The following is a 25,337-nucleotide window of genomic DNA, read 5'->3' as shown; positions in this document are numbered from 1 at the left end:
ACACACACACACACACACACACACAGTGGCACTGAGCCTCAAAGACTAACAGAGCTGGCTGGTTTCTTGGTGGCAAGAATGCACAGTTGAGTTTTTGTATGCGACACACAAGTATTTGCTGACAGGATTGTTGATAACAAAGAAAGGTAAAGATAGAAATGATAGAACAGAACATGAAAGAAGAAGTGCTGCACGGGGAACAGGTTATATGAATCCCACCTATGACGTCTAAAAAGACTAAAATGTTCTGGAAATGTTTAGCTGCATTTTCAGTTGAATAATGCTGCGGTCTGAAAAGAGGATTTTAAATTTTTGTACAGATGGGCTGTCCATTGCAAAATAAATTCATTTTTTTCTTCAGAATTCTACACACAACACCCCATAATGACAATGTGAAAAAAGTTTACTTGAAGTTTTTGAAAATTTATTAAAAATAAAAAAATTGAGAAAGCACATGTACATAATGATTCACAGCCTTTGCCATGAAGCTCCAAATCCTGTGTCCCCTGATCATCCTTGAGATGTTTCATTGGAGTCCACCGGTGGTCAATTCAGTTGATGTGACATGATTTGGAAAGGCACACACCTGTCTATAGAAGGTCCCACAGTTGACTGTTCATGTCAGAGCACAAACCAAGCATGAAGTCAAAGGAATTGTCTGTAGACCTCCGACACAGGATTGTCTCGAGGCACAAATCTGGGGAAGGTTACAGAAAAATGTCTGCTGCTTTGAAGGTCCCAATGAGCACAGTGGCCTCCATCATCGTAAGTGGAAGAAGTTCGAAACCACTAGGACTGTTCCTAGAGCTGGCCGGCCATCTAAACTGAGCGATCGGGGGAGAAGGGCCTTAGTCAGGGAGGTGACCAAGAACCTGATGGTCACTCTGTCAGAGCTCCAGAGGTCCTCTGTGGAGAGAGGAGAACCTTCCAGAAGGACAACCATCTCTGCAGCAATCCACCAATCAGGCCTGTATGGTAGAGTAGCCAGACTGAAGCCACTCCTTAGTAAAAGGTACATGGAAGCCCACCTGGAGTTTGCCAAAAGGCACCTGAAGGACTCTCAGACCATGAGAAACCAAATTCTCTGGTCTGATGAGACAAAGATTGAACTCTTTGGTGTGAATGCCAGGCGTCACGTTTGGAGGAAACCAGGAACCGCTCATCACCAGGCCAATACCATCCCTACGGTGAAGCATGGTGGTGGCAGCATCATGCTGTGGGGGGCAGGAACTGGGAGACTAGTCAGGATAAAGGGTAAGATGACTGCAGCAATGTACAGAGACATTCTGGATGAAAACCTGCTCCAGAGCGCTCTTGACCTCAGACTGGGGCGACGGTTCATCTTTCAGCAGGACAACAACCCTAAGTACACAGCCAAGATCTCAAAGGAGTGACTTCAGGACAACTCTGTGAATGTCCTTGAGTGGCCCAGCCAGAGCAGAGCCAGACTTGAATCTGATTGAACATCTCTGGAGAGATCTTAAAATGGCTGTGCATCAACCCTTCCCATCCAACCTGATGGAGCTTGAGAGGTGCTGCTAAGAGGAATGGGTGAAACTGGCCAAGGATAGGTGTGCCAAGCTTGTGGCATCATATTCAAAAAGACTTGAGGCTGGCATTGCTGCCAAAGGGGCATCGACAGAGTATTGAGCAAAGGCTGTGAATACTTATGGAAATGGGATTTCTCAGTTTTTTTATTTTTAATATATTTGCAAAAACCTCAAGTAAACTTTTTTCACGTTGTCATTATGGGGTGTTGTGTGTAGAATTCTGAGGGAAAAAATGAATTTAATCCATTTTGGAATAAGGCTGTAAATTAACAAAATGTGGAAAAAAGTGATGTGCTGTGAATACTTTCCGGATGCACTGTACATAGATAGATAAATAAGAAAGGCACTATATAAAAGACAGATAGACATATATGAAAGGCACTATATAAAAGATAGATAGGTAGACATATAAGAAAGGCACTATATAAGAGAGCGCTAGCTAGATATGAAAGTCACTATATGATAGGTAGACGGAGAAAGGCATACTATAAAAGATAGATATGAAAGGCACTATATATATAATAGATAGACAGATAGATAGATAGATAGATAGATAGGAAAGGCACAATATAATAGATAGACAGATAGATAAGGTACTATATAAGAAATAAACAGATGATGGGTGTGATGGACACTATATAATAGAGAGACAGATTGGAAAGACACTATATAACAGATACAGTAGATGTGAAGGAGATCGCGTGGCCGGTGGCCAGAACTCTTGCCTGGCCGGGACGCCCAGAGTGTGGAAGGACTGGGGGAGAAAGTATTTCTGGGACAGTTTCTCCCCTGGGCTGACAGAGGGCAGCCCCCCTACTTTCCAGCAGGGTTACGGGTCATGAACAGGGGAGCTCAACCCTGTTAGAACCCATGGCCACCACCAGGGGGCACATGGACCTTTCCAGGGCCTTATTTGGCCATACTTCTGCCACACCGGGAAGAATGGCTGGAAGAAGCTCGTTAGGCACCTGGAGTCCTTCTGGGGCCCAGTCCCACCATTCGATGGCCAGAGTCAGGAGGAAGAGGACAAAGCCTGAGGTGGAATGGAGGCAGAAGGACTGGCGGCAAGGAAAGGACTGGACTGTCTATTGTGTTGTCTGGGGAACAGGATGAAACACTCCCTAACTGTAAATAAAAGGGTGTTGTGTGGCAAAATCTGTCACCTGTCTGTGTGTGTCCAGGTTACGCTTGGGGGCTCACAATAAACAGATCTTTGTCTCACTCCTCTTATCAATGTACATCATAAGTGCAGAATCATTTGAGAATGTCCACAGGTGACATGAACTGGTGTTGTATTTAAAGTCAGAGGTGTACAAAGTGAAGTGTAAAGCAGACAGGCCTGATCCTCGTGGTACTCTTGAGCCTCACAAACTGTGGTCCGCCCAGCAGATGGTCCATCATCTCTGACACCTCAGGTTCATCTACCCGCATGTCTTGTAGTTGACTCCTTAACAGAGATGGCTGGATGGTATTGAAGGCACTGGAGAAATCAAAACTCTGAATCCTCCTAATGCTGCCAGCCTTGTCCTGTCTTGTGGAGCAGATGTTATACTTGTAGCCTCCACTCCACTCTCCATCCAATAGGGAAACTGCCGTGGGTCCAAGTGGTCTACCACAAGAGGACTCATGTAGTCCAGGGACAGTTTTCCATTCTAGCCTTCGGTCTAAACTTCTTGGGCTCAACTTTACATTTTTGCTTTTTATGTAGTCAGGAAATAAAAAGGTGCCTAGCAACGGGTCGGTCGACGATGACATCACTGAATACAATATGGAGAAGTAGACACAGATCTAACAATTCACAAGTCAGGGTGGGTCAAAGCACTTATCTGGCCAAACGTAACATATGGGTACAAAGGATGGACTCTCAAGCAGGAAGACACAAAGAACATAGAAGCTTTTGAAATGTGGAGCTACAGAGCCATGGAAAGAACATCGTACTAACAGATGGGTTCTCGAGCAGCAACTACTCCATAAAGTAAGAAAAGTTAAACCTTGGCTACTTTGGGCACATCACAAGGAAAGCTAGCTGTATGAAGAAAGACATCTTTCAGGGATGAGTAAAAGGCAAGCGCAGCAGAGGGCAACAGAGGAGTAAATGGACCGATGATGTTTCTGACCAGGATGGGAATCAACAAAGTGGCACAGGTGACAGAAGACCGTGAGACTTGGGGCCAACTCTTCTACTGAAGAACGGCACTGAACAACAACATACACACACACATATCCATCTATCTTGAAGAAGCAGAAAAACACACTAGGGTCAACTCAAGTCAGCCAAGAAAAGAAAGATGGGGCTACACTGGTCAGGTCATAACCAACAACGGACAACTGAAGGTTGGACAATGTCACCTGCAGATGGCCAGGTCAGAGTTCGATATGGACAGTGCAAATCCATGGCTCCATCCTGTCTTGTACTAACAGCGCTGGGTGACTGATGGTGTAATTCTGGGCGTTCGCTCTGCCCGCATCAGGCCTCAAGAAACGAACGAAGTGTCACATGAATGCCACTGGGTACCTAACACAGAATTAGCAAGGTGCTATCTCTTGATGGGTGGCACGTTGGCGCAGGGGTAGTGCTGCTGCCTTGCAGTTAGAAGATCTGAGTTTGCTTCCCAGGTCCTCCCTGCGTGGAGTTTGCATGTTCTCCCCGTGTCTGTGTGGGTTTCCTCCCACAGTCCAGAAACATGCAGGTTAGGTGCACTGGCGATCCTAAATTGTCCCTAGTGTGTGCTTGGTGTGTGTGTGTGTGTGTGTGTGCGCCCTGCGGTGAGCTGGCACCCTGCCCGGGGTTTGTTCCTGCCGTGTGCTGGCTGGGATTGGCTCCAGCGGACTCCCATTGTTAGGATATAACAGGTAGGACAATGACTGACTGACTGGCTAACATGGTACAACACCCTAGTACTAAGTGCTGATATCATATTTAAAACTCATGATACAGTAAAATTCTATCACAACGAACTCCCAGGGACCAAAAAAATATTTCGTTATAACGTTATAATCATTTCAATAGCTTCTTTTGTGTTAATTTTAATCTCCACCTGCCTACAAGTTATGCCGACGAGAATTTTTCTCAGCATTTCCTTGCGATAATACACTTTCCTGAAGTGCGATTGGGTTGAATCCTACCTGGCAGGGTGAAAATTCTTTGTTAATTGTGGTAATTACAACTTAAAGACATACGATATCCGATATGGTGTTCCACAAGGCTCTATCTGGGTCCGCTGCTCTTCTCAATTTACATGCTTCCGTTAGGTCAGATTATCTCAGGGCACAATGTGAGCTACCACAGCTATGCTGATGACCCACAGCTGTACTTATCAATAGCACCTGATGACCCTGATTCTCTTGATTTACTAACACAATGTCTGACTTGTATCTCAGAATGGATGAATAGTAACTTTCTCAAGTTAAATAAAGAGAAAACTGTAATCTTAGTGATTGGCAATAATGGATATAATGAGGTTATCAGAAATAAACTGGATACATTAGGATTAAAAGTCAAGATGGAGGTAAAAAGCTTAGGGGTAATTGTTGACTGTAATCTGAATTTTAAATCGCATATTAATCAGACCACTAGGACAGCATATTTTCACTTAAGAAACATAAGTAAAGTTAGACCTCTTATATCTTTGAAAGATGCTGAGAAATTAGTTCACGCGTTTGTTTTCAGTCGACTAGATTACTGTAACGCACTCCTCTCAGGACTACCCAAAAAAGACATAAATCACTTGCAACGAGTGCAGAATGCAGCTGCTAGAATCCTAACTAGGAAAAGAAAATCTGAGCACATCTCTCCAGTTTTGATGTCACTGCACTGGTTACCTGTGTCATTCAGGACTGACTTTAAAATTCTGCTTATGGTTTATAAAGCCTTAAATAATCAGTTCCATCTTATATATCGGAATGTCTGACACCTTATATTCCAAATTGTAACCTCAGATCCTCAAATGAGTGTCTCCTTAGAATCCCAAGAACAAAACTTAAAAGAAGTGGTGAGGCGGGCGGCCTTCTGCTGCTATGCACCTAAAATCTGGAATAGCCTGCCAATATGAATTCACCAGGCTGATACAGTGGAGCAGTTTAAAACACTGCTGACAACATATTACGTTAACATGGCCTTCTCAGAACTTCACTGTAATTAAAATCCTGATACTCTGTATATCCAACTCATTATAATAACTATTCATGGTGGCTCTAAAATCTGTACTAACCCCTACTCTCTCTTCTGTTTCCTTTTCCGGTGTCCTTTTGGTGGTGGCGCATCAACTCAAAGCACTGTGATGTTCCAACAATGATGGATGGATTAAAAGCCAGAAGTCTGTATGACCATCAACATCAAGTGACTCTGTGAGAACCCTAACTACAAAGAGGACTATTTCATTTATGTTAGGTTGAATACCCAGAGGGGACTGGGTGGTCTTGTGGCCTGGAACCCCTGCAGATTTTTTTTTTTTTCTCAGCCGCCTGGTTTTTTTTTGTTGTTGTTTTTTCTATCCACCCTGGCCATCGGACCTTACTCCTTTTCTATGTTAACTAATGTTGTCTTATTTTGTCTTTTATTTTTCTTTTCTTCATTATGCAAAGCACTTTGAGCTACTGTTTGTATGAAAATGTGCTATATAAATAAATGTTGTTGTTGTTGATTGCAACATCTGTGGAAGATTGTTTGTTCGTTGCCTGGCTGGGCAAAAACAGGCTCATAGTGCAGCAGTAAAGTGACACAGAAGCAAATCATAAAAGATAGGTGTCGCGCTATAAGTCCCTGTCTTGCATCCCAAAACACGAGGTGGAGTCTCAGTACTTTAGGAAAACCAACTTTAATCAGCTTGAAACAGGAACGGCACACTTATTCATTTATTGTAGCGTGATCTGCCACTCTGCTATACACAGACACAGCAGTCAGGCTGCATCACCCATCGATATCTTTTCTGTTTGCTTTGGCGGAGAGACGCAGAATATCTTTGAGCCAGCTGTTGCCCCAGCAACAGATAAACAGTCTTCCATAGATGGGGAGATCGGACTTCGGGATGCTCTTTGGTGTGTCGGCCAGTTAGGGGAGGTCCCAAGAGAGTTTACAAACCTCACATTTTCTTGAATGAGTGCCGCATTAATAGGAATGTCTCTTGAACGAGCATCGTTGAACCACATAAAAACTACTTTCTCGGCGTCTTTAAATGCAGCAGTTCACATACGTTGGCAACCCGAGATTTTTTTTCTTTTTTTGCTCGGCCTTTCAAGAAAGTTGACAGCGTCGATAGCGAAATTCAGAATTCACTGGCAACGTCTTTTTTTTGCCGCAATCGAGAGCTGCAAAAATGTAAAGTTTTTTTTCTAATATGAACTGTTATCGTTTTTTCACGTCTGCCATTTCTATAGGAGGGTGACAATGGGTTAAATTCCAATGGATGTTTTTTTAAATGTTGACGAGCAATAAGCAAAAGGTATCACTGAAAACCACAGGAAACAAAAAAGGCAAAAAAAAAAGTACGAGAAAAGTTCAAAGAAAGAAAAAAAAATTTACAATGTTTCTGTTTGGGGATCGTTGTGCACAACTGAGCTGCGGCCACAGAACTGACTGCTTTGTGGATGATTTATTCAGGCATGTCAAGGTCTTTTGGGCACTTCGTTGTAATGAAAGTATCTGCTGAATGTACTTCGTAGTAACGAGATTTTTTATAGACTCGCGTCATATGGAGAAACTGTCAGGACCATAAAAATACTTCGTTGTAATGAAAATTTCGTTGTAAAGATATTCATTATAACAGAATTTTACCTTGATCATTGTTTTGAAAGAAGATATGAAATTAATGGAATTAAATGTTAAAACGGCTTGACATAAAAAAAAAAATTTAGGAGTAGTCTCCCCTAGACTTCCTCGCATACTCAGATATGGGGATGGATATTTGAGGAATAAACCGCAAGACAGTGATTATATTCTCCCTGCATGGAGTTTGCATGTTCTCCCCATGTCTGCGTGGGTTTCCTCCCACTGTCCAAAGACATGCAGGTTAGGTGCATTGGCCATCCTAAATTGCCCCTAGTGTGTGCCTGGTGTGTGAGTGTGTGTGGGATTTGTTCCTGCCTTGCACCCTGTGCTGGCTGGGATTGGCTCCAGCAGACCCCCATGACCCTGTGTTAGGATATAACAGGTTGGACAATGACTGACTGACTATCTCTTGATGGTCACAGTGAAAACTTTTATAAAATGATTAAATACACCAAGCCACAAAGGACATATCCTCTCAAGCTGGTACCACAAACATGGCAGCCCCAGTGGTCCACAGAGTCCGTAAATCTCAATCCAAAAGTGGGCCCCTGAGATGAGGTGGGACAGAAGGTTCACCGCAAAGCAAATCACACTGGAAATTTGTGATGCTTGGAGTAAGTAATTCTTACAATAGCATTCAACCCCCCCACAAAGAATTCAGGCTGTTCTGGGGACTAAAGTACTTGAGAGACAAACCTGACAAAGTGGCCAATGAGTGTGTCCATGTGGGACCCCTATGAAATTTGTTTTATTCCCCCAGCCCACCTTCATTTTGGGTTTCTGTTTCTGATTCACATTTCTGGATTACCATTTTTACTGTAAGACAGAATGTGTAATCAACCACTACAACAAAAACAAAAGGAAACGTGTCATTTTACTAAGTTGCATAAACAAACAACAAAAAAGGGCAACGTGTCATTTTGCTAAGTTGCACAATTGCACGTTCACATATTACGTAACGACATGAAATTTGCAGCATAAATGGATGAATAAATGAAGCTAAAGGTCAGGTCACAACTGAAAATAAACACAACGCTAAATAAAAGACCAATTTACACACCAAACACTCCAACACCCCTAACCTGCCGCTGACTGGACTCACTTGGTTTATTTCCACCACCCCTGAAGCACCTGATCTACGAGGCTCTTGACGTTTCTCTCGTCTCTGAGGAGCATCTTTTATCTGCTGAAGCTCAGATCGCGATCGACTGAGCTGAACGTGAAGTTCAAGTCTATCTAGGGCAATGGTATCTCTGAAACCCTTGCAAAACGCTGTCTTGCAGCCTTCCAGTAATCAGTAAGCTCCAGACAGAGACAGAGAGAGAGAGAGAGAGAGAGAAGAGACCCTCATTTGGCGGCAAATCGTAGATACGCTCCAGAAAAGCTGTTACCCCAGTTTATAAAAATCACCAGGATATTATTGTGCATTGAATGTTGCAGTTATGATGGCGTTGTTTAGTTTCTTACATACCATGTAGTGAGAAGTCAAGAAAAATGACACCTTTTATTGGCTAACTAAGAAGATTACAATATGGGGTCGGAAGAGGGAGGTCGTGTTTTACCTACAGGATGGTATTCTATGAGGAGGCAACAAAAGGATACAACCAGAGAGGAGCAGATGAGATTATTGATCTGGACTGTCACAGAACATTTGATAAAGGTGCCACATGAGAGGTGGGCATCAAACTAACAGAAGTGGCAGTTCAGGGTGTGGTGTGTAGATGGGTGCAGAATCGGCTCAGACACAGGAAGCAGAGGGTGATGGGGTGAGGAACCTCATCAAGAATTGGGTGACGTTAAGAGTGGTGACCAGCAGGTTTAGTGTATATAAATGACGAACTAAAATACCCAATGCTGCCTGGGAGGAAAATGAAGTGTTGTTTTTTTTTTTTTTTGTCTGAGAAAAATGTAATTAAAAAAGCCACAACTTTAAAAATAAAACTAAATTAAAAAACAATGAAGACTCACTAACGTGCTTGTTTTGCGGTCTTGTATGTATGTTATCATCCAGCTGATGCTCAGAACCGGCCAACTCTATTTCATTTCAAAGCAACAGGGGCGCGGTGGTGCTCAAACATAAAGAATACTGCCAGTCACCTCCAGTTTGCCCTCTGGTGGTCATTCGGAGTGTCAACTGGATGATAACATGAATACTAGACCACAAGATCACCCCCCACTGTACCCAGAAGGGAGGTGGGTTAGGGTTGATTTCACCCTACAGTATCAGTTTAGTCGACCAATAAGAAACATGTGTACCAAGTTTCATGAAAATCGTGATACTGGAACATACATACATACATACACACACGTACATTGACTTTATATATATATATATATATATATACACATATATAGAGTGGCGAGTGGCTGGAGCTGCTACCCAGCCGGGACACCCAGGAGGACCGGAGGAGGGCTTGTGACTCCTCCAGACCACGAGGGGGCAACCGCCCTGGTTGCTTTGGGGACCATGGGTAGACAGCTTGGAAGCTCAACCCTGTAGGGGCCCGTGGTCACCACCAGGGGCGCCCCAATGCCTAGAGAGCTCTGGACCTCAGTACTTCCACCACACCCGGAAGTGCTGGGTAGATCAGGGAGTGCTTCCGGGTACACAGCCGGTGCTTCCGCCTCACAGGGGCGTGTTGGCGGAAGGTTACTGGAGGACACCTGGATCTTATCCGGGTGGTTATAAAAGGGGCCACCTCCCTCCATATGAGGGCTAGAATCAGGTGGAAGAAGAAGTGAGGCATTATTGTGTTGTGGCCAGGACTTTGGGGTGTGTTGCACTGTACAGTATGCCTATTAAACGTGTGTTGGGTGACACTGACGTGTCCACCTGTCTGTGTCCGGGCCGGCTACCACAATATATATTATATATAGTTGCACCCCATGGCTGCGCCCACATAGTAATGAAACAAGCTTTAACAATTAATAGACGTTGGCATCGTATCTGATCGTGTTCAGCTCTGACAGGAAAGCGTTCCCCGCGTGGGGAGAAAAGCACATGGCTGTGATATCTCTGGCAATCAGTAGCTACCCTCTAAAACACACAGAGCTCTGATCTCTCTCTCAAAAACGTCAAATGTTACTCCTTAACAATCTGTAGATGATAATGTCTGCTGAACAAACAGGTATCGCTAGCTAAGCAGAGGCAAGGTGCACTCCAACACACGGCAAGAGGTAGAGTGACGTGAACCGAGACTGGCACGTGAATGAGGAAGGTCCCACCCCCACCCCCCTTTTCTCGGCCCACAGCGACTCTCTTGGATTTCATAAACACATCGGTACCGCAAGTGAACTATGGTGCTTAGCGCGATGACCGAAGTCACAAAATCAATTGGAAAGTTCAAGCAAATTAATGAAAACAGCTAGATCTAAATCCATTTAGTAATTCTCTTGTGAAAAGCGGACAGACATGCAGACAGAACGTGCTTCGAACACAAAAGCGAGCACCTATGGGCCAAGACTAACCTACATTCCAAATTTCAAGTCCCGAGTCCTCATGGTTCAGGAGATTTCGTGGTGAGCGAGTCAGTGGTATTTGGCTTTTATATAAATAGATTTAGATAGGAATATAAGTAACAAATTGGTTACATTTTTCACGATACCAAGATAGGTCGATAAGTAGATAATTTGGAATCTGTCATATCATTACAGAAGGACTTGGACAGCAGACAGGCTTGGGCAGATTTATGGCAGATGAAATTTAATATCAGCAAATGTAAAGTATTACACAACGGAAGTAAAAATGTGAGGTTTGAATACACAATGGGCAGTTGGAAAAATCGAGGGTCCACCTTATGAGAAGGATTTAGGAGTCGTAGTGGACTCTAAGCTATCAACTGCCAGACAGTGTTCAGAAGTCATTAAGAACACAAACAGAAAGTCAGGTTATATAGCGCCTTGATGTGTGGAGTACAAGTCACAGGTGGTTCTGCTCAGGCTTTATAACACACTGGTGAGGCCTCATCTGGAGTCCTGTGGTCAGTTTATGACTCCATAAAGACAGGGCGGCCCTGGAGAATGTCCAGAGAAGAGCGACAAGGCTGATTGAGGGGCTACAGGGGGCGAGTTATGAAGATTAAAAGAGCTGAGCCTTAACAGTGATGAAGAGGAGACCTGACTGAAGAGTTTAAAATGATGAAGGGAATCAGTCCAGTGGATCAGACGGTGACTTTAAAATGAGGTCATCAAGAACACAAGGACACAGCTGGAAACTTGTGAAGGGTGAATGGCGAGCTTTGTAGGGCTGAATGGCCTGTTCTTGTCCAGATTGTTCTAATGCTCTAATATGCAAGCTTTCAAGGCAACTTAGGCCCCTTCTCCAGGCATGGTATAATCACACCCTAGTACTACTTACAGACCATGTGAATGAAAAATGCACTGCTGACATTTTCTGGAGGTAATTTACCAGACAATATTTTATCACAAATACCATGCAATGTGCACATTATGAACATACAACAGGATAACTGACAAGTGGATTATGCAAGACAAACCGAGATTTATTTATATTTTTTTTTTTTGACATGAACGTTTTCATGTTGTTTGTCGTTGTCCAAAATTTGCACCCCATAGTACATTAGAAAAAGTTTGACGAGAATGGGCTAACAGGCCCAACCAAGTGTGCCAATCCCATCCACTGAATTTCTCCAAAGCAACATCAAGTTGATTTTTGAAGGTTCCTCAAGTTCTACCAAACTACCTGATCATTTCTTCCAGGCTCTATGAGGAAAAGACATTAAGCGTGTGTGAAATTTACCCCTAAATAAATTTCCAACGGTGTCCCCGTGTTCTTGTTCTACTCTTTTTAAAATAACAAGTTGGATCCACTGGACTAATTCCTTTTGTAAATCTAAAAACTTCAATCATGTCACCTCTTAATCTCAGTTTACTAAAACTTTACAGGTTCAACTCCTTCTTCCTTTTCCTTATAGCTCATACCCGAATCAGCCTAGTCACTCTCCTTTGGACTTTATTTCAGAGCTGCTATGCCATTTTTGTAGTCTGAAGACCAAACTGCACACAGTACTTCAGATGAGGCCTCACCAGTGTGGATAACCTCCTTTTGACTTGTAAGTCACACAGCATTATCTCTATACATATACAGGGTGGTCCAGATCTAATTATGCAGATCCAGATCGTCTGGATGACTTTGATTTATGCCGGGATGATTCCAGTTCGGCGAGAAGACGATTCATGTCGTCAGTTAGCACACTTCTCGATGGTCCGGGATTTTTCGGGTGATTTTCTATGTAATAAACTTAATACGTTATAGCGTAATGAAAATTGCATAATTAGATCTGGACCACCCTATACAGTGGGTACAGAAAAGAATCCCCACTTAGAAATATTCCCATTTTTTTCACTTTACACCCTTAAATGAACACACAAACCAATATTTCTTCCAGCTTTACTTACTCAATGCCACCTCTAACATCTAAGTGAAAGACATCAGAGCTACAGCTCAGAAGAATTACAAAAAATCAAAAACAAGACCAACTGAGATTAATAAAGGATCACCCCCCATGTCAGTGCCATTTTGTTGAACCCCCTTTTGCTTTAATGACAGCCTTGAGTCTGTTGATTCTTCTCTATCAGCTTTGCCCATCTAGACTGAGCCCACTCAATATTTGCCCCCCACTCTTCTTTACAGTTTAACTGTTCAAGTTCGCTCATATCAGATGGCGAGTGTTGGTGGTCTGCTATCTTCAGATCTTTCCACAGATTTTCACTGTGATTTAGGTCTGGGCTCTGACTGGCCACACCAAGACATTCACTTTTTTCTCCTTCAGCCACTGTGTGGTCCACTTTGCTGTGTGATTTGGGTCGTTGTCGTGTTGAAAAGTGAACATTCTGCCCATCTTCAACTTTCTGGCAGAGGGTAGCAGGTTTTCCTCAAGAATTTGACGGTACTTTGCCCCATCTATTTTTCTTTCTACCCTAATGAGAGCCCCAGGCCCTCCACAACAGGATGCTGCCCCCTCCATGTTTTCCTGTAGGTATGGTGTGTTGTGGATGGTAAGCTGCATTGGTGTACCGTTTGGTATGGAGGCCAAATAGTTTGATTTTGGTCTCCTCTGACCAGAAGACCTTTTTCCACTTGGCATCAGAATCTTCAAGGTGCATTCTGGTAAGCTCAAAACGAGCCTTAATGTGGCCTTTCTTGAGAAGTGCGACCCTCCTTAACAAGCCACAATTGTTGAGCGCTTGTGAAATTGTTGTTACCTGCAAACCATTAATGACCACTCTGTGCCATCAAATCCTGTAACTCCTTCAAAGTGGCCATTGGCCTCTCACTAGCCTCTCCTACCAGTTTCCTCCTTGCTCTTCCATCCAGTTTGGAGGATACAGAGAGGGTCCTAGTAGTACCAAACACTTCTTTATGATGGACTTTACTGAGCTTCTTGGGATTGATGAAGCCTTTGAGAGGTTTTTGTTCTCCATCTCCTGCCTTCTGTCCATCCACAACTCTAACCCTGAGATCTTTTGAAAGTGACTTGCCACCCGTAGTCAGTTGTTTGCTGTCAGTTGCTCAACCAAGCAAGGGACTGAATGCTCCAGGAACAGCTTCACTACTCACGCTACATTACAACTGATCACCAGTGGAAGGAAGACAGTAACTGCAATGGAAATGGTGGGCACTGACACCTGAGTGAGTTTGGGGGGGGGGTCCCTTATTAATCTCGGGATTTCTTGTTTTTTATTTTTTTTAAATTCTTCTGAACTGTAGCCGTGATATCTTTCACTTGGATGTTAAAAATTTCATTATGTAAGTAAAGCTGGAAAAAATATTGGTTTGTGCGTTTTCATTTAAGGCTGTAAAGCAAAAAAAAAAAAAAAGGGTATATTTCAAAGGGGGGGACAAGAGAGAACTACTTAAACGGATTTAGATTGGGTTTTTATCTACAATTTGCTTGAACATTCCAGTTGATTTTGCGACTTCTCTCATCATACTAAGTATCGTAGTTCACTTGCAGGAGCGATTTATTCTTACAAATCTGAGACAGAGACTGCGGGCCGACGGGATGGGGAAGCGTGGACGTCAGGAGTGGGGAGTTGGGCAGGGCCCTCCTCACTCACGCGTGAGTCTCCTTTCGAGTCGGTGTAACTTTCCTCCGCTTAGCTCGCGATAAACATTTGTTTATTGATTTATATTGCTTGCCCTGTTTCACTACTACATGAGACGTCAGTAGTGCGGAGCCTGGTGTGGAGGCTATCCTCACTCGTGTGCCAGCATCTGTTCGAGTTGCAGTACCTCTGGCCACGTTTTGGGGCGTACCTTGCCTCTGCTTAGGTAGCGATACCGGTTTATTGTTTTGTTTTTTGTTTTTTTTTTTAAAGTTTGTCCTGTTTCACTACTACACGGGATGTCCGGAGAAGGGAGTTGGGTGGGGCCCTCCTCACTCACACGTCAGCCTCCATTGGAGTCGGTCTATGGTATCTCTCCACACGTTTTGGAGCGTATCTTGCCTCCACTTAGCTAGCGACACCTGTTTGTTCATTGAATTTTAAACTTTCTTCTGTTTCACTACAACACAAGCAGAGCCACGGGGGACAGCTAGTAGTTAATAAAATTGCAAAGATTTCTAAAATCCTGTTCACGCTTTGTCATTCTGAGGTACTGAGTGTCACTTGACGTGGAGGAAGAAACTAAATTTAAATGATTTCAGCACAAGGCTGCAACATAAAATGTAAAAAAACCTGAAGGGGTCACTCCAGTTACTAGTCACATCATGCACAGCACCGAACGTGACATGAGATTAACTTATTACAGCTTAACACTCAGAAACTGTAACATATCTCTAAAACTCGCCGTTGGCCCACTTTTCCAATTGTTCACTGTCGGCAGACTTGTTGAGAATTCTTTGGGTTTTAAATAAGGTAAAAAAAAAAAAAACTGAAGAAAAAGAAAGTCACATCTATCTCTGCAGCTGTCAGGCCATCTGTCTACCACCTACAGAACGCTGTTCAAATCCAAACCTTCTGCTCCGCTATTCCAGCAACAAGCAGGTTCAGAATGCTACTTGCTTGCGTTTTGACAAAGGCCAAGAATAAAGAACACATCACTCCTCCACTTGATTTCCTATCCTATGTCATAATATTTTCAAAAGTCTCCTTTCAAATTTCAACATTACAGCTTACCTTTTAGGATTACTCGCCTAATATGGACCTGAGAGTCACCCACAATCCTCTGATGCCAACCTTTTCCCCCACTTCAAACACCTGGGATGCGGCTCTCACTGAACGATGGCATTTTACACCCGAACTCGCCTTCCGTGTCCAGCAAAGGGTGTTAACTCCCTTGGAATGAGTTCTTTTGTAATCGCGACGTGTTACATATCCTGAAACTACCGTATATACTCACGTAGAAGTCGAGTCTTGAAACCCGAAAAAAATCGATCATAAAATCATACCCCGACTTATACACCCTCACCTATTCTGTTTCTCTTCTCGGTACTCAAATGTGGCATTTGGTGCCACAGCTCACATGCCAAGTTGCGTTGTAAAGTCATTCCTGATGGAGGATCGCAGGAATCGTGGGGTATAGGGGTCCTTTCATCGGATTGGCTGGCCCAGCACTGGCCAAATGGGGGAGGCAGCTTGATGGCTGAGGTCTTCAGGACTCTAAACAAATCCAAATCATATTATGTGATACCAGTAACGGCGTACAGCACGATAACACGCAGTGAATACACTTGACGTGAGCATTCCTAGTTCTCATCCTCTGTCTTTCTCTGTCTCAGTTTATCATTCGTTTGCTCAGAGGTTGATGTGCTTGCTGCTTCCTGAGCAGAACTTCTTTCCTCCACCCTAGCGGCCCGCTGCTTCTCTTCTTTTGTCGGCATCTTTTCGCGTTAAAACTGATCAAGTTAGTTTTTGTGTTGCAATTACTTAGTACGTTTTCTTTAATTCTTAAGTCTTCAATCTGCCTCAAGAATGATTAGCAAAGGTGTTAGGGAATGAGAACAGCGACCATATGCATTTATTGATTTTTATTTTATTTTTTTACCTCAGGGTATTTTTTTCTCCATAAAAAGTGTCAGGAAATGGGAGTAAGGATATCACTGAGTAAGCCGATCTGTGTTTTCAGTTAAACGATGTCACTACATTCTGGCTATCATGACTCTGTAGTGTGGTGATGCGTTGCATGTTACACATGTAGCTGGCCATTCAGGAATTTCACAACACTCTGCACACACTTCCCATACTACTATGCCAATATGAAATTACTGTTCCCACCTTACTGATCCAAACTGTGCCATTTTGTCATCCCAGTCCCACGTACTATCAGCTGAACATGACTAAACGCCTGGTTTGTTATCTTGTCATCTGTCATACAAGTAAGGATCTTACTTTGTCATCCATCCATCCATTATCCAACCCGCTATATCCCAACTACAGGGTCACGGGGGTCTGCTGGAGCCAATCCCAGCCAACACAGGGCACAAACCAGGGAACAAATCCCGGGCAGGGTGCCAGCCCACCACAGGACACATACACACTCACACACTAGGGACAATTTAGGATCACCAATGCACCTCACCTGCATGTCTTTGGACTGTGGGAGGAAACCCACGCAGACAACATGCAAACTCCATGCAGGGAGGGAGGACCCGGGAAGAGAACTCGGGTCTCCTGACTGTGAGGCAGCAGTGCCACCCTCTTACTTTGTCATGCCAATTCAAATTTTTTTTTCAGTTTATTGAGCGCCTTTCACAAACCCAAGGTCACTTTACATACAGAGTAAAAAAAAAAAATTACACAGATGACAAAAATTCGTAGAAGAGGAAAGTTTTCAGCTGAGATTTAAAAGTGCAGAAAGAGGAGCAAACTCGGAGTGACTGAGGAAGAGAGTTCCAGAGTTGAGGGGCCATAACACAGGGTGCAGAGTCTGGTGCGCGGGACAGTAAGGAGATGACTGCTCGAGGACCTCACAGAGCGATGAGGAGTGTGTGGAGCTAGGAGCTGAGTGAGGTAGAGGATGGCAAGCTTATGGAGGGCTTTGAAGATGAGAAGCTGAATCTTCAATTTAATCCTTAATGGAACCGGTAACCGGTGCAGCTGGGAGAAGACAGGGGAGATATGAGCAGAACGCTTTATGTGGCTGCAGAGATCTGAATGTACTGGAGCTTCTATGTAGATTTTGCAGGGAGGCAATTACAATAATCAACACGAGACGTTATGAAACAATGAACCAGAGTTTGCGCTTCATTAAAGGACAGAAATGGACGGAGATGATAGAATGAAATTTTGGAAAGAGACCTAATGTGTTGCTCAAAGTTAAGTGATGAATCAAAATAAACAGCAAGATTTCTGACAACAGGAGCAGGTTTGACAAGTGGACCATCAACAGAAACAGAGAAAATGGACACCTTAGAAAGTTGGGAGTTTGGACCTACCAGTAACACTTCAGTTTTATTGGCATTGAGTTTGAGAAAGTGATTTTCAATCCATAGCTTAAGATTAGTGATGCAATCAGGGAGTGTAATGGGAGGCGAGTCTGTACTAAGATATAACTGTATATCGTCTGCATAACCGTGGAAGTTATGGCCATGTCCGTGAAGAATCTGACCAAAGGAAGAATATAAAGAAGAAAGAGTAATGGCCCAAGGACTGAACCCTCAGGGACACCACGTGACACGGGTGAGGTGAAGGATTTCTATCGGCCAAGTCGGACAGACTGTTGCCCATTAGACAGATATGATGTGAGCCATTGAAGAGATGCCTACAGAAAAGAGGGCTGGGATTGGCTCCAGCAGACCCCCCGTGACCCTGTAGTTAGGATATAGTGGGTTGGATAATGGATGGATGTCTTAAGCAGAGAAGTGGGGGCAGGATCAAGCAGACAAGAGGAGGAATTAGACTTATTAACTCTTTGAGGGCCGAATGTTTTTTCCAAAAACCAGAAAGCAATGGTTTCAAACAGAAATCAACATAAAGCATCTGTTGCTGTGTACTGAGGCCGCCAGTTCACCAGGAATGCGCAGCAGGCTGGTTGCCAGGCTGTCTTCACAAGGCGGGGTGCAAGGGTGGCAGTGGCGGTCACAGTGCACCACAATCTGGTTTGTACTTCTCGTCATTGTAAATGGCAGTCCTCCCAGGCGAATGTTGCTGTAGGCGCGTCAGCTACACAAACCCGTTTAGCACCACAATCAGCTGATGTTGGTACCTCACATTCATTTTCGATCACTTGTATCAAACTCGGAGTCCAACAAGTCAGAGTCTAATTCAGCGATAATATGAAAAACATCCTCCACAGAGTATTTTGCTTTACGCAATCGCCTCGATCTCTCGTCAGATGTCGATGCCATTTTTGCCATTGTTTGCGCCTCGCTACTCACGCATGTGTAGGGAATCTCGGTCAAAACAGTAAAGCTAACTTTCCTTCTAGCAAAAGAGAGTCCAACTAAAATATAATGGTGGGTTTTGTTACCATTTACAGTTGACTATCATCGTCAACCTGCCCTTTTTACAAAAGTCGACATCTGCCCTGAAAGAGTTAATAAGTTCAGAGATGGCAAGAGAGTCAACAGGCGAGAAACAAGTGAGTCTTGATGATGGAGTGAGCGATTGAGGTGTGGAGGGGAAACTGTGATCGATTTGATCAATTTTGGTATTAAAGAAATGTAAGAAAGCCTGACACCGTTCAGCTGTATTAGGGTATCATGCTAGAGGAGGGGGCTGGAGGAGCTTACGTGCATCAGCTACGTGAAAGTGTTCAGCCCCACAATCAGCTGGGGGCCAATCAGATGATGCTGGTACCTCACTTTCATTTTCGATATTCATCTCCAGATCACTTGCATCAGACTCGGAGTCTGACAAGTCAGAGTTCTATTCAATGAAATTGCGTAAAATGTCTATGAAGTATTTTGCTTTGCACATTCGCTTTTGTCTCTCGCCAGATGTCGGTGCCATTTTAGAGGTTGTTTGCTCTTTGCTACTCCTTCACCCGTAGGGAATTGAGGTTAAATTAACAAAGCTATGTAACTTTCCTTCTAGCAAAGAGAGTTGAACTAAAACATAAGGGTGATTTTTGTTGCAGTTTACTGGTGATCCCCGTCCTCTACCCCTGAATTTTGACAAAAGTTGACATCAGCCCTAAAAGAGTTAATACGCATTTAACCAATTTGCTTTGTAACCGATGGACAGTTTTCACGTTAATTCGTTTGACTTTATCGTTTCTTGGTGCTAGGATTGCCCGTGTACTCATTACTTCTGTTGATAACCCTTCATGATGAAATTCTTCAATAAGATTTGGACTTAATAAGTCTTTTTTATTTAGGATATTAAAGTGAGGAAAACATGAAAATGTATAAAAGCTGAGAGTGTAGGAACTGCGCCTGACAAAATCATTCACACAAATGAGAGGTGACAGGACCACGGGTGTGGGCCGTGAACTGCAAATGGTGGAGAGGAGGGCGGGACTTGAAAAATCTCATGGTAATAGTCTTGCCTCAGGATTTAATTTTATAATATATATATATATATATATAACAGGCTGAACACAGTAACTCAAGACTTGCATTCAGATTGTTCCCAATCTGTTTGGGTCCTGCTGGGTAGTCCATCTGCATACATTAAGGACTGCAGGTTTCTTCTGCATTCTAGGAAATTTTTCAATGCACAAAGAATCAACTTTTTATGTAAAGAACCCTTCCCAGAATGACAAGGCTCTTTGCCAAGCAACAGTTCTATAAGGAACCACACAACCCAGTAAAGAACCACAAAGTTCCATTAAAGAACCAGAGTGTAGAAATTTGGTTTGAGATAATATGAAATAAAACCGAGCTTACGTTTATATGGTGACTGCTGGAGACTAAAACGCAACATCATACAGCTGAATAAAGAACGACTTGAGAACATTTATGTTAGGCAGAATGTCCAGCGGACATTCTGTGCGGTCTTTTGCCTGGCCTCGCCCCCCCTTTGAACCACTACAAGGCTGATCCATCGCGACAGAACTTCAAAATCCCCGTTTTACCGTAAAACGTCAAAGTAAATGAGGTGGTCAGTCACGCGTATCCATTGTGACGCTGACTGGCCCCGCTCCCCAAGGGTGGGTGTCTTATTCATACAAGCCCACAGACACGCGAGCGTGCAGCGCTTCACGGAATAACACACTTGCTACTTAGTCAGTCACACGCACGTCACATACCCCGGGATGGCTACACAAAACTTGGCCATCCCCTGATGATCACAGACTCACCGGCGCTCATTTCACACTGAGGGTCACCGAGCGGCCAGGCTGTCGCAGCAACACGCGGGTGCACCGGCACACGTAGCCTTCCAGTCCCTGACGTGACACGGACGGACAGACACAAACACTTACTAGTCAAACGAGTGATCAGCCATGGGGTTGGAATGCGCCCTTTGTCGGTAATATTTCTTCTGTGGTAAAGAAGTACTCATGTTGACTAGCGGCACGAGGAAAAGTGGCAGCGGTCTGTTAGTGACGCCACAGCGGGGCGACGATTCATTCATTCGCTGGGCGCATTAAATCGTCGTCATCGGCAAGCAGTAGCGCTCGCGCCGTTTAGAAGTACTGAGAGAGAGACTTGCGCCCAATAAAAAATGAGTAATGAAAGCCCGTTGGCTTTGTTCCGAATCAGGGGATGTTTCGTCAGTCTGCTTCAGTTTGTAGATTCTACGGTTGCGTTTCATACGGCAAACTTTCAAGCGAATCAGAAGTGTCAGTAAACGATCCGGTGAGAGTTTCTGTATAGGGCAGAAACTTATTATGGAGGGTCGACAATAGTTGTGTTTGCGTATTGCTGCATTTCCGTAATTATTAAGTGGAAGACTACTTGAAAACTATGCGCTAAAGAATACGTTTCAGATACCCGAGTGTACACCATAAGATGGGTTGGCAGGCACCGAGGCTCGTCTCGTATTTCTCTTTTAACGGTATGGTGTTCAGTATTACGTCTCCAGTAGTTGCAATATGAAAATAAGCTGCGGTTAGTTTATCTCAGAGTACATGTCTACTGGCTTAACTCCTCTACGTTGTTTATTGTTGTTGTTCTTGTTCTTCTTCTTCTTTTAACTGCTCCCATTAGGGGTAGCCACAGCGGATCATCTTCTTCCATCTTTTACTGTCGTCGTCATCTTGTTCTGTCACACCATCCACCAGCATTTCCTCTCTCATCACATCCATTAACCTTCTCTTAGGCCTTCCTCTTCTTCTCTTCCCTGGCAGCGCTATCCTTAGCACCCTTCTCCCAATATACCTGGCACATGTCCAAACCAACGCAATCTCGTCCTTCTGACTTTGTCTCCAAACCTATGCTTTTTCCAGTTTGGATATCAGCGTTTTGAAACTTGGTATCAAAAAAGAGAACTTAAATGCTAATATATCTGCTGATTTTAAACTCTCTAAAATATCCTATTTGTTCATTTTGATATCTCTATGAAATTTGACATCAACACCTTCAAACTGGATATCAGATTTTAGAGAGACCTAAAAATGGCCGTCCACCAACGTTTACCATCCAACCTGACAGAACTGGAGAGGATCTGCAAGGAGGAATGGCAGAGGATCCCCAAATCCAGGCGTGAAAAACTCCTGGCTGTATTAGCTCAGAAGGGTGCTTCTACTAAATACTGAGCAAAGGGTCTGAATACTTAGGACCAGGTGATATTTCAATTTTTCTTATTTAATTAATCTGCAACAATTTCAAAAATTCTTTTTTTTTGTCTGTCAATATGGGGTGCTGTGTGTACATTAATGAGGATAAAAATTAATTTAAATGATTTTAGCAAATGGCTGCAATATAACAAAGAGTGAAAAATTGAAGGGGGTCTGAATACTTTCCGTACCCTCTGTATGTGTACAGAATTTCAGGTCGATAGGTCAAATGGTTTGAGAACTACAGGTGATTTAAAATCCTGGACAGACAAACGGACAGCCACGGGAGCGTATTATAGAAGAAGATTATGTACATCAGGGGTGCCCACACCTTTTCGGCTTGCAAGCTACTGTTAAAATGAGCAGGTCGAAATGATCTACCCACATTAAAATTACACACACACATATATATATATATATATATATATATATATATGGGCGGCGTGGTGGCGCTGCTGCCTCGCAGTTTGGAGACCTGGGTTCGCTTCACGGGTCCTCCCTGCGTGGAGTTTGCATGTTGTCCCCGTGTCTGCGTGGGTTTCCTCCCACAGTCCAAAGACATGCAGGTTAGGTGGATTGGCGATTCTAAATTGGTCCTAGTGTGTGCTTGGTGTGTGGGTGTGTGTGTGTCCTGCGGTTGGTTCCTGCCTTGTGCCCTGTGTTGGCTAGGATTGGCTCCAGCAGACCCCCGTGACCCTGTGTTTGGATTCAGAGGGTTGGAAAATGTATATATATATAATATATATATATATACGATAAATATATATATACTGTGTATATATATCAAATATATATATACTGTGTATATATATCAAATATATATATATATATATATATATATATATATATATATATAAACTGCTCAAAAAATTAAAGGAACACTTTGAAAACACATCAGATCTCAATGGGAAAAGAAATCCTCCTGGATATCTATACTGATATAGACTGGGTAATGTGTTAGGAACGAAAGGATGCCACATCGCTTGATGGAAATGAAAATGATCAACCTACAGAGCCCTGAATTCAAAGACGCCCAAAAATCAGAGTGAAAAAATGATGTGGCAGGCTAGTCCATTTTGCCCAAATTGAATTGCAGCAACTCAAATTGTACGCAGCACTTTGTATGGCCCCTGTGTTCTTGTATACATGCCTGACAACATCGGTGCATGCTTCTAATGAGATGACAGATGGTGTTGTGGGGATCTCCTCCCAGATCTGGACCAGGGCATCACTGAGCTCCTGGACAGTCTGAGGTGCAACCTGGTGGCATTGGATGGACCAAAACATAATGTCCCAGAGGTGTTCTATTGGATTTAGGTCAGGAAAGTGTGGTGGCCAGTCAATGGTATCAATTCCTTCATCCTCCAGGAACTGCCTGCATACTCTCACCACATGAGGCCAGGAATTGTCGTGCACCAGGAGCCACTGTACCAGCATAGGGTCTGACAATGGGTCCAAGGATTTCATCCTGATACCTAATGGCAGCCAAGGTGCCTTTGTCAAGCCTGTAGCGGTCTGTGTGACCCTCCATGGATATGCCTCCCCAGACAATCATTAACCCACCACCAAACTGCTCATGCTGAATGATGTTACAGGCAGCATAATGTTCTCCATGGCTTCTCCAGACCCTTTCACTTCTGTCACGTGCTCAGGGTGAACCTGCTCTCATCTGTAAAAAGCACAGGGCACCAGTGGTGCATCTGCCAATTCTGGTATTCTATGGCGAATGCCAATCGAGCTGCATGCTGCTGGGCAGTGAGCTCAGGGCCCATTAGAGGACATGGGGCCCTTGGGTCACCCTCATGAAGTCTTTCTGGTTGTTTGGTCAGAGACATTCACACCAGTGGCCTGCTGGAGGTCATTTTGTAGGGCTCTGGCAGTGCTCATCCTGTTCCTCCTTGCCCAAAGGAGCAGATACTGGTCCTGCTGATGGGTTATGGACCTTCTATGGCCCTCTCCAGCTCTCCTAGAGTAACTGCTTGTCTCCTAGAATCTCCTCCATGCCCTTGAGACTGTGCAGGAGACACAGCAAACCTTCTGGCAATGACACGTATTGATGTGCCATCCTGGAGAAGTTGGACTACCTGTGCAACCTCTGTAGGGTCCAGGTATCGCCTCATGCTACCAGTAGTGACACTGACTGTAGCCAAATGCAAAACTAGTGAAGAAACAGTCAGAAAAGATGAGGAGGGAAAAATGTCAGTGGCCTCCACCTGTTAAACCATTCCTGTTTTGGGGTCATCTCATTGTTGCCCCTCTAGTGCATCTGTTGTTAATTTCATTAACACCACAGCAGCTGAAACTGATTAACAACCCCCTCTGCTACTTAACTGACCAGATTAACATCCCAGAAGTTTCATTGACTTGATGCTATACTCTGATTAAAAAGTGTTCCTTTAATTCTTTTGAGCAGTATATATATATATATATATATATATATATATATATATATATATATATATATATATATATATATATATATATATATATATACATAAAATATATGTTGTCGTACCTAGCATAACTGAATAACCTTTATGGCACAATAACAATTCAATGCATTTATGGACACTACAGTATTTGGATTTACTAATCTTCATGTGGGGAAAAGGCTGACACACATAAATAAGTAGAGCCGAATAGTGCAGTCAAGGAGGTCGCTCTTGGAAGGACTTCTTATGCTTAATGATCGAGTGACTCAATCGGAACGATACTTCTGTGTGTCTGCCTTTGCTTTTGAATTCAGCCGAGTGAAAAATGACGGCTGTCCGATTAACTTTAAATTAAATTAAATTTTAGTTCCCTCTCCTTTCTCTTTCTCTGATCGCTTTTCGGAAGGGGGTCAGTGTCGTAGTTTTTATTAACAGTTCCGAAGTGCCTTTCCACATTTTCCTTCTTTAGAATAGCAATGATAGATTGACAGATAAGACAAACGCAGTTCGATTGTGACATTGTGAGAAAAAAAATCCTCTTCCGTTTCCACATATACCCTCCCCAAACAATTTTTTTTTAAAATCCCTTCTTTAGTCGATATAAATTGGAAGGCTAACTAGATCACAGCCGGAGTTTTGCAGTAACACGCGCGTTTGATCGTGCGAGCGGGATGACCAGTTTGTTAGAAGAGAAGAGATCTCAGACTGGCCGCATTTAACATTTAAAATTTTTTTTTTGAATGCAACACGATCTACCTGCACGACCTTCGCGATCTACCGGTCGATCGCGATCAACGTCTTGGTCACCTCTGATGTACATCAACAACAAATCAAATCCAATTAATAATTTATTGAACAATTATTATAAAGGTAAAGTTTAATAAATCGAACTGTGCGGCTGCATCAAAAATCAAGTATGTGTTCAGGTAAAAAAACACTTCCGGTTGATGGATTTGGCCCAA

The 25,337-nt window shown here is 43.4% G+C and overlaps 1 protein-coding gene across 1 annotated transcript in view; it reads right to left on the bottom strand.

Annotated features, from left to right (window-relative positions):
- Nucleotides 1-20,805, bottom strand: part of mettl1 (methyltransferase like 1) — a 52,463-nt gene extending 31,658 nt beyond the window's left edge. Inside the window, exon 1 of the mRNA XM_039746636.1 lies at nt 20,648-20,805. Within this exon, the coding sequence (XP_039602570.1) occupies nt 20,648-20,799 (152 nt within the window). The 5' untranslated portion in view covers nt 20,800-20,805. The remainder of the gene's footprint in view (nt 1-20,647) is intronic.
- Between the last annotated feature and the right edge of the window lie 4,532 nt (nt 20,806-25,337).

This window comes from Polypterus senegalus, chromosome 3 (assembly GCF_016835505.1).
Source record: "Polypterus senegalus isolate Bchr_013 chromosome 3, ASM1683550v1, whole genome shotgun sequence".
Lineage (NCBI taxonomy): Eukaryota > Metazoa > Chordata > Cladistia > Polypteriformes > Polypteridae > Polypterus > Polypterus senegalus.
The sequence above is the reverse complement of the archived record's forward strand: the minus strand, read 5'-3'. Positions and strand labels throughout refer to the sequence as shown.